General features: G+C 44.9%; 1 protein-coding gene across 1 annotated transcript; it reads left to right on the top strand.

Annotated features, from left to right (window-relative positions):
• Positions 1–4,138: 4,138 nt before the first annotated feature.
• Polr2g (RNA polymerase II subunit G) lies at positions 4,139–8,522 on the top strand. Its single transcript, XM_050137860.1, has 8 exons — positions 4,139–4,279; positions 4,404–4,513; positions 5,310–5,469; positions 7,182–7,232; positions 7,338–7,403; positions 7,482–7,553; positions 8,004–8,037; positions 8,250–8,522. The coding sequence occupies exons 1-8, from the start codon at positions 4,154–4,156 to the stop codon at positions 8,261–8,263; spliced, it is 633 nt and encodes a 210-aa protein (XP_049993817.1). The 5' UTR covers positions 4,139–4,153; the 3' UTR covers positions 8,264–8,522.
• Positions 8,523–10,463: the final 1,941 nt, after the last annotated feature.

The raw sequence follows: 10,463 nt of genomic DNA, 5'->3' as shown, positions 1-10,463 counted from the left end.
CCTCTTGGAGATTCTGGGCCCTGTGCAATTAGGGAAGAATTGTATACAACTGGTTGAGGGGAGTAGCTGGATACTCAGGTGAGGTCCCATGACTGTCCACAACTCCTCCTATAAGGGAAAGTCAATAGTCAGCAAGCCCAACTGAGATGATCTGCCTGCAGACCTAGCCAAGAGTCCTGAAGAGGATGACAGTTTGGCTGAGGATAGTCCTGTATGGGCATATAATCCACATGCTATGGTGCACGTCTGCTATACCAGCATCCGAGGCCAGGCAGTGGTGGCACACGCCTTTAATCCCAGCACTTGGGAGGCAGAGGCAGGCAGATCTCTGTGAGTTCGAGACCAGCCTGGTCTACAAGAGCTAGTTCCAGGACAGGCTCCAAAGCTACAGAGAAACCCTGTCTCGAAAAAAAAAAAAAGAAAAGAAGACAGCATCCAATCTTCAAGGCCTAAACTACATAGTTCCAGGACTGCCTGGACGACATAAAATTCAGGTGTAGATGGTATGCACTTTTAATCCCAGCACTTGGGAAGCAGAGGCTGTGAGTTAAAAGCCAGCCTGGTCAATATAGTGACTTCCAGGCAGGCCTGAGCTGCACAGTGAGCCCCTCAAAAAAAAAATAGTCCCAAGACTGGAGGGTTTTCTTCCTCCCTTCCTGCCTTCCTTCCTTCCTTCCTTCCTTCCTTCCTTCCTTTCTGCCTGCCTTTTTTCTTTCTCTCTCTCTCTTTTTCTTTTTCTTTCTTTTTTTTTTTTTTTTTTTTTTTTTTTTTTTGAGACACGGTTTCTCTGTAGCTTTGGAGCCTGTTCTGGAACTAGCTCTTGTAGACCAGGCTGGTCTCGAACTCATAGAGATCCGCCTGCCTCTGCCTCCGGAGTGCTGGGATTAGAGGCGTGCACCACCACTGCCTGGCTTCTCTCTTTCTTTTGTGGTTTTCTTCCTTCCTTCCTTCCTTCCTTCCTTCCTTCCTTCCTTCCTTCCTTTCCTCCCTCTCTCTTTTTTTTTCTTTTTCAGTGTAGCTACTTTTGTGATTGAAAAGGATGTGCTCATGTAGCCCAAATTGACTCGGGACTTGGTGTGCCGGTACCTCACCTGATGGAACTGTAGGCAGGTACTGTCACAGCTGTCAAAGATGGCTACTACTGAAGAACTCTCCCCACACACACACACAACTTTTTTCCTTTTTTTTTTTTTAAGACAGGGCCTCACTTAGCACTGACTGTCCTCATATGTGATATTGTAGCCAAGATCTGCACTCCTAATCTTTCTACTTTCCAAATCTGGGATTACAGGTGTTCACCACCACAAAGAACTTGAATAAAATTTTAAGAGTCCCAAGATTCGCAGAGGGAAGGGCTGTAGAGTAGAATGATTCCTATCCCTATTGCACAAGGTTTTCAGGAGTGTGTCAGGATCCTGTCACTCTACACCAAGCACCCCTTAGTGACATGTAGTCCCAGGCCTTTAGAAGCAAAGACAGGAGAATGGTCAAAAGCTGAGGGCAAGCCTAGTTTATAAAGCAAACCAGCTGGGCGGTGGTGGCCTTTAATCCCAGCACTCAGGAGGCAGAGGCAGAAGGATCCCTGTGAGTTCAAGACCAGTCTGGTCTACAGAGCAAGTTCCAGGACGTCCAAGGCTATACTGAGAAATCCTGTCTCAAAAAACCAGCAAGAAACAAACAAAGCAAATCTCAGGCCACCCATGGCTACATAATAATACCCTCTCCCTCAAAAAGAAAGACAGTAACTCCAAGGCATGCCTACTGTCCTAGAACTCAAAGATCCATCTTTTTCTGCTTCTTGAATGCTGGGATTAAAGATGTGGACCACCAACACCCTGAGAGTAATCTTAATCTCTCACTTTTGCTTTTTCTCTTGCTAGGAATTGAACACAGGGTCTCCCTCCATTGCTCATACAAAACATGCCCTCTGCCACTGGTGTGTAGCAGTTTCTTCTTAGGAAACATTCTGCCTTGGAGAGAGGTTCGTTGAGGCTTAGGCTGGCAAAAATAGAACTCCTCAACCTGTGGGTCGGGAGCCCTGTGGGCACAAATGACTCTCTCATAGAAGCTACATGACAGATATCTTTTTCTTTAAAGTTGGGTTCCTGCTTGTGTGTGTAGTGCTGAGTTTCTCACAGGTGACTTTACTTTTTTATTTTTGGTTTTTCAAGACAGGATTTCTCTGTGTTGCAGTTCTGGCTATCCTGGAACTCACTTTGTAGACCAGGCTGGCCTTGAACTCACTTAGATCCACCTGCTGTAACCTTATTTGATTTGTACTTGGTTCCTTACCTGGGCAAAAGTAGATGTTTGTTCATAACTCCCCTGAAATAATGTCTTACAACAGTCACCGAGCTACAGTTGCAAAGCCACAATACCTTTTGTTTATTTGTTTGTTTTGGTTTTTCGTGACAGGGTTTCTCTGTGTAGCCCTGTCTGTCTTTGAATTTAATATGTAGGCCAGGCTGACCTCAACTCAAGAGATCTGCCTGTTTCTGCCTCCTGAGTGCTGGGTTTAAAACCCTTGCACCACTATACCTGCTAACACCTTTTATGTTTTTATAGAAAGTAAATATATTTGTCCACACCAAGAAAAGTGTAGTGCAAATAAATGACATTGACATTGCATTTTTGCAAATTTTCTTTTCTTTTCTTTTCTTTCTTTTTTTTGGTTTTCGAGACAGGGTTTCTCTGTGGCTTTGGAGCCTGTCCTGGAACTAGCTCTAGCTCTGTAGACCAGGCTGGTCTCGAACTCACAGAGATCCGCCTGCCTCTGCTTCCCAAGTGCTGGGATTAAAGACGGGCACCACCATTGCCCAGCTGCAAATTTTCTTAATATCTGTCATAAAAGCTAGGCATCATGGCATGTGCTTTTAAGCTCAGCACTCAGGAAGCAGAGGTAGGCAGATTGCCGAGTTCAAGCCCAGCATGGTCCAGACCAGTCAGGGCTAGGATAGAGACCCTGTCTCAAACAAACAAACAACAAAAAGATAGCTAGATTCTTACATCTGTTTCTGAGCTATTATGGATTATTGTTTGGACTGGAGCATGTACAGAAAACCCGATCTCACAGATAGGCAGCTGGAAGAGGAGTCCCCAAGATCATGAATGTTTCTTCCCCACACCACACTTGGAGAGCTGTTCTAAGCTCTGAGATTCCATCTACGCTTTTCAGAGGAGACATGATGGTCTGCTAATGTTCTGGATTTTTTGGTCAGATTAAATCTGAAGTAGAATATATATTAATCAAGAACACAGCTTTGGAACAGATCAGTTGTTCATAATCTGAACACTCAATCCGGTGTACAAAGCAGGTTCCAGGATAATGAGTTGTTACACAGAGAAACTCCTATCTCACCACAAACAAGGAAATAAGGTAGTCTTCAAATATTTGCTCAACGAATGTGTTTTGCCTTTTTTTTTTGGTAGGGTTTTTTTCTTTTTCTTTTTCTTTTTTTTTTTTATTTTTGAGACAGGGTTTCTCCGTAGCTTTTTGGTTCCTGTCCTGGAATTAGCTCTTGTAGACCAGGCTGGTCTCGAACTCACAGAGATCCGCCTGCCTCTGCCTCCCGAGTGCTGGGATTAAAGGCTTGCACCACCACTGCCCGGCTTACCTTTTGCTTTTCTATGCACTTTGTTTCAGCTTTCTTTAACAATTAACTCTTTTGCCGGGCGATGGTGGCGCATGCCTTTAATCTCAGCACTTGGGAGGCAGAGGCAGGCGGATCTCTGGGAGTTCGAGATCACCCTGGTCTACAGAGCTAGTTCCAGGACAGGCTCCAAAGCCACAGAGAAACCCTGTCTCGAAAACAAAACAAAACAAAAAACAACAACAAAATACCAATTAACTCTTCTTTAGTTTTTGTTTTATGAGACAGGGTTTACACACACAGCCCTGGTTTTCCTAGAACTCACTATGTAACACTAGGGTAGCCTCGAACTCACAGAGATATGTCTGCCTCTGCTGGGTTTAAGGGGGTGCGGCATCAAGCCAGGCCTATAGTAAACTATCTTTTTGTTTGGTTAGTTTGGTTTGATTTTTCGGTAGAGTTTCTCTGTGTAGTCCTAGCTGTCTTGGAACTTGCTTTAAGTAAGTGGGAAGTCTGAGCGCCAAATGAGCAGGCTTGAGGGGCGGGGCTTCGTGGATCCGCCCATGACGTTAGGCTTCATCAGCACCGCGGAAGTGGCTGGGACACATCTGCAAGTGTTTCCGGTGAGGCTGCTGCCTGCCGAGTTCGCGGCTCTGAGCTCCAAACTTCTGCAGAAAATGTTTTATCACGTGAGTCGGACGCGGGGTGGCGGCGAGGGCCGGGGCAGGAGGAGCCAGGAAACCGGGAAGGGCTGACTAGTTTCCCCTTATTCTCAATGCGGCTGACTGAATCTCCATCCCACTTTGTCTGCAGATTTCCCTAGAGCACGAGATTCTGCTGCACCCACGCTACTTCGGTCCCAACTTACTTAACACGGTGAAGCAGAAGCTTTTCACCGAGGTGGAGGGGACCTGCACTGGGAAGTAAGTCTCGCTCTCGCCCGTGGTCTGCTGGAGGCACGCACAATGACCCTAGCATGGAACCCCTACCCAACTTCTTCTCAACGGGCTTGTCACTCATTCTGAGGAGCCCTTTCACCCATCCAGGCACCCGTGGCAGCCAGTTTTTGCCTGCTTTGGGCCCTCTGCAGAGTTGGGTAACCAAATTTCCAGCTCTTATGTGAGCTCAGTTATGCAAATGTTTTTGGCTTTTGAGGTAGCGTCACTGTGTAGACCAGGCTGGCCTCCGACTCTGAGATCTGCCTGCCTCTCAGTGCTGGAATTAGAGGCTTGTGTCATTGCCACAGCTCGTTTGTATTTATTTGTTATGTAGTGTTTTGCCTGCATGCCAGAAAAGGGCACCAGATCTCATTGTAGATGGCTGTGAACCACCACATGGTTGCTGGGAATTGAACTCTGAAGAGCTGAACTCTTAACTGCTGAGCCATCTCTCCAGTCCATCCCTGTTTGTAGTTTTTTGAAACATCTGTCTCAGTCTCACCATGTTGTCTCAGCCTGGCCTCCGACCCTGACCAATTAATTCTGCCTCAGTGCTGAGATAATAGGGATATGTCAGCCTTCTTGAGCATTTATTGTACAAATATGAGAGCATCATTTGCTCTTACAGATACTGATCGGTGGGCCTGGCTTTTTCTTGGTCATTGAGCTTCCAGAGCAGAAGCTCCATCACACATACACAGACACACACAGACTCATGTTGCTGATGGATTGTTAGAGGATCTTCACATACAGTAGCTGTGTTGTTTCATCCTTCTTGCAGGTATGGTTTTGTCATTGCTGTCACCACCATCGACAATATTGGTGCTGGTGTGATCCAGCCAGGACGAGGTTTTGTTCTTTATCCAGTTAAGTACAAGGCTATTGTTTTCCGGCCTTTTAAAGGTGAGGTGGTGGATGCTGTGGTCACTCAGGTCAACAAGGTAAGAGCATTCATAGGTTGTGGGTAGTCACTTACTGATTATCTTAAATTTTTTGTTGTTATTAAGGTTTTTTTTTTTTTTTTTTTTTTGAGATAGGGTTTCTCTGTAGCTTTAGTTTCTGTCCTGGAACTAGCTCTTCCAGTGCCGGCTGGCCTTGAACTCACAGAGTGAGTGCTGGGCTTAAAGGTGTGTGCTACCACTGGCTGGCATTGTTATTAAGATTCATTTGTTTATTGAGGCAGGGCTTTTCTATAGCCTTGGCTGTCCTGCAACTCACTTTGTAGACCAGGCTGGCCTTGAACTCAGCAATCTGCCTGCCTCTGCCTCTGCAGATTTTAATCCACCCGACGTGGGCTCTAGAGTTGGGACTCTATCTCAGACAAAGTGGGAATCTGGGATATTGTTCAATGGGTAAAGTGCTTCCTGTGCAAGCATGAGGACTTGAGTTCTGATCCCTGGTACCATGGTAAAATTCAGTCTTAGTAACATAAGCCTGTAATCCTCCCTATTTGGGATCACAAATTCAAGGCCTGCTCGGGCTATATAAGGATTATAGCTTAGTGGTTTAGAACACTAGTTGCTCTTCTAGAAGACCTGGGTTTGATTTCCACCACCCACATTATGGCTCACAATCTTCTGTAACTCCAATTTCACAGGATCCAACAACCTTTTCTCCCCTTCATGGGCACTGCAAGCAGGCAGAATATTCACACACATAAAAGTAATGAAAAAAGCTGGGTGGTGGTGGCACATGCCTTTAATCCCAGCACTCGGGAGGCAGAGGCAGGCGGATCTCTGGGAGTTTGAGACCAGTCTGGTCTACAAGAGCTAGTTCCGGGACAGGCACCAAAGCTACAGAGAAACCCTGTCTCGAAAAATACCAAAAAAAAAAAAAGTAATTGAAAAAATAAAATAAAAATGTAAAGATGTTGTGGGATATTTGTATTCTGTGAAGATGCATTGCTGTGATTGGTGTAATAAAAAGCTGAATGACCAAAAGCTAGGCAGGGAGGATAGGTGGGATTTCTGGGGAGAGAAAGGAAGAGGAGGAGGATGTGGGCAATCAAAATATGCCAGCAAGGCACTAAGGAGACATGGAGGGAGTTGGACATATAGAAGGAAAGAAAGATAAAGAGTTATATAGTAAAATGTAGATTAATAGAAATGGGTTAATTTAAGTTATAAGAGCTAGTTAAAAACAAGCCTAAGGGGGCTGGAGAGATGGCTCAGCGATTAAGAGCATTGCCTGCTCTTCCAAAGGTCCTGAGTTCAATTCCCAGCAACCACATGGTGGCTCACAACCATCTGTATTGAGGTATGGTGCCCTCTTCTGACTAACTGCATACAAAATAAATAAATAAATAAATAAAATAAAAAACAAGCCTAAGCATCAGGGTTGCTAAAACTTCATAGCCCAACCAGGACTGTTACACAGAGAAATTCTGTCTCGAAAAGCAAAACAAAACAAGCTTAAGCTAAGGCTAAGCTTTCATAATTAATAATAAGTGTCTGTGTCATTATTTGGGAGCTGGCTGCAGGACAGATAAAGACTTGTTACATAAAGAAATGAAAGACTGTGTGAAAGAGAAATGAAAACAAATGCTACAATTCAGACTCTTAGGAAACATGAGTAATATAATTAGATATTAGCTAAAGGCGGGAAAATTAGTTCCTGAAAGCCTTTGAAGTGTGATCATTCATTTTCCTCCTAGGTTGGACTTTTCACAGAAATTGGGCCTATGTCTTGCTTCATCTCTAGACATGTAAGTCGGTATACTGGGTGGGGTCCAAGGAGGAGACAGAGTCCCGACTATCATCTTTTGACAAAGCCATCTGAAGTGCTAATCTTCATGTCAATTGCCTTCTAGTCCATCCCATCGGAGATGGAGTTCGACCCGAACTCCAACCCACCTTGTTACAAGACAATGGATGAGGTGAGCAAGGGAAGAGAGTAAGACGGCCTGAGACTGTGGGCGGAGTACGTTTGAGTACATGGTTCTCTCCTTCCACAGGACATTGTGATTCAACAGGATGATGAGATCCGCCTCAAGATTGTGGGGACACGTGTGGACAAGAATGACATTGTGAGTCTCTTGCCTGACTTCTTGCCTTTACGGGGCAGGCCTGGTTAATTTTATTTTTGAGTCAGTGTCTTGATGACATAGCCCAAACTGGCCTGGAACTCATAATCCTCCTGCCTCAGCTTTTCAAGTGGCTGGATTATAAATAAATCAGTACTGTCATTCCCAGCTGGTTGGTTGGTTGGTTGGTTGGTTCCTTCCTTCCTTCCTTCCTTCCTTCCTTCCTTCCTTCCTTCCTTCCTTCCTTCCTTCCTCCCTCCCTCCCTCCCTCCCTCCCTCCCTCCCTCCCTCTCTCTCTCTCTCTCTCTTTCTTTCTTTCTTTTTTTAAATTACTTTTTCTGTGCTATTTTTCCCTGAAAGGGGGATTGATGATAGAAGCCTGGAGTGGGGCGGGTGGGTCGAGGATATCCTTGTGTCTTGGCCTCACCGCCCTTTTTACCATTCTTCCTACAGTTTGCTATTGGCTCTCTGATGGACGATTACTTGGGTGAGTGTCTGACATGGGTTCTGGTTCTATTCTCTGAAGAAGGGGTGTACAGGAGAGGGGGCAACTGTAGGATTTAATGTCTCAGAGACATGTAAGTTCTCATCCTATTCTTTTGGAAGTCTAAGACATATGTCCTTGGGGTGGGAAGTCTATGGTTTTGGCTGCCAGAGAGCTTGGTGTCTAACTTACATGTTTTTCCTGATTTATCATAGGACTCGTGAGCTGAGTAAGGGAGCCTCCAGCCTTGTTTGGTCCTGATTTGGAGAACGTGACTTTCCTGCTTGATATATCGTCTAGAGCTTCAGTCTGGCCACTGTTACGGAGGCAAGGATGATCTCTTGTCCACAGAAGGCTATGGCTACTTCTTCCAGCGGAGCTGTGTTCTCAAGACTTTTTATTCTGTGTTTTAGCCATAAAAGGTCTTTGGTTCTCATGGAAATGTTGTCTTGTCTTGGTCGGAATAAAGAGCTTTAGTATTGTTGTTATTTATTTGCTTTTGAGATGGGTTCTCAAACTTGTGCTAACCTTGAACCACTGTGTATCCTAGGCCGCCTTTGAATTCCAGGTGTAAGGACTACAGGTATACAAGATCATTCCTGGTTTATTTTAAGGGCTGTGAGCTCAAAGACTGCATCTTACATAATATGGTCCCAGTGTTAATTGTGTTGAGGTTCAGAAATTAAAGAGCCGATGCTGCTTGGTGTGGTGAGTCATTTCTTCACTATCAGCTCTAGGGAGGCAGAGACAATCAGGTCTACAAGAGTTCCAGGCTGGCTTGGGCTACACAGTGAGACCTTGTCTCAATAATAACAACAAAACAGGGCTGGAGAGATGGCTCAGTGGTTAAGAGCATTGCCTGCTCTTCCAAAGGTCCTGAGTTCAATTCCCAGCAACCACATGGTGGCTCATAGCCATCTGTAATGAGGTCTGGTGCCCTCTTCTGGCCTGCAGACATACACACAGACAGAATATTGTATGCATAATAAATAAATAAATATTAAAAAAATAACAAAACAATAAAAAAGCAAATTAATAGAGAGCTGAAGCATCCAGAATGATGTCAGAACATGGCAAGAGAAAGGCACCACAATATGGCTCCCTTTTCCCTTTCCCTTGTCTATCACAACTCCTGGACCAAGGTTCTGTAGTTTCTTATCTCCCTTCATGTTCTGTTTTATATCTAAAATGTTCGTAATTGGAACTGGGCGTCAGTCCACTTTATATAGTGAGATTCTGCCTCAAAAGAAAACAAAACAAGGGCTGGAGAGAAGGCTCAGGGATTAAGAGCACTGGCTGCTCTTCCAGAGAACCCAGGTTCAATTCCCCGCACCCATATGACAGCTCGCAACTGTTTATACCTCCTGTTCCAGGGGATCTAACACCCTTAGACGTACATGCAGGCAAAACACCAATGTACATAAAATTAGAGTTAAAAAAAATTATTAGGGGTTGGAGAGATGGCTCAGTAGTTAAGAGCACTGACTGCTCTTCCAGAGGACCTAGGTTCAATTCCCAGCACTCACATGGCAGCTCACAACTGTCTGAAGATCCAGTTCCAGGGGATCTGATACCTTCACACCAATGCATATAAATAAAGTTAAATAAACCATAAAAATATTAAAATATAATTATTAAACCAGGTGGTAACAGCCAGGTGGTGGTGGCGCACGCCTTTAATCCCAGCACTTGGGAGGCAGAGGCAGGCGGATCTCTGAGTTTGAGGCCAGCCTGGTCTACAAGAACTAGTTCCAGGACAGGCTCCAAAATTAGAGAGAAACCCTGTCTTAAACACAACAAAACAAACAAACAAACAAAAAGCAGGTGGTGGTGCACATCTTTTTTTGTTTGTTTGTTTTTTGTTTTTTGTTTGGTTTTTCGAGACAGGATTTCTCTGTGGCTTTGGAGCCTGTCCTGGAACTAGCTCTGTAGACCAGGCTGGTCTCAAACTCCCAGAGATCCGCCTGCCTCTGCCTCCCAAGTGCTGGGATTAAGGGCGTGCGCCACCACCGCCTGGTGGTGCACATCTTTAATCCCAACATTCAGAATGCAGAGACAGGTGGATCTCTGAGTTCAAAGCCAGCCTGATCTACAGAGCAAGTGCCAGGGCAGGCTACACAGAGAAACTGTGACTCAAAAAAACAAAAAACAAACTATATGTGTATGTATATTAATTACTAAGGCAGAATGTTTTTATTTAAAATTTTTATAGAATTGTAGGTTCATAGCCAAGCAGTGGTGGTGCACACCTTTAATCCCAGCACTTGGGAGGCAGAGGCAGGCAGCCAAGGCTACACAGAGACACAAAATTTTAAACTCACATTGCCACCCCTACTTCTCACCCCCGCCCCCATTTGTTGGACAGGGTCTCACTGTGTAGTTCTGATTGCCTGTTTTTGCCTTCTGAACGCTGAGATTAAAGGCATCTC

Source organism: Alexandromys fortis, unplaced genomic scaffold (genome assembly GCF_014885135.2).
Source record: "Alexandromys fortis isolate MF-2015 unplaced genomic scaffold, M_Fortis_MF-2015_v1.1 scaffold_3, whole genome shotgun sequence".
Taxonomy (NCBI): Eukaryota; Metazoa; Chordata; class Mammalia; order Rodentia; family Cricetidae; genus Alexandromys; species Alexandromys fortis.
This window is presented reverse-complemented; position numbering and strand designations above follow the sequence as displayed.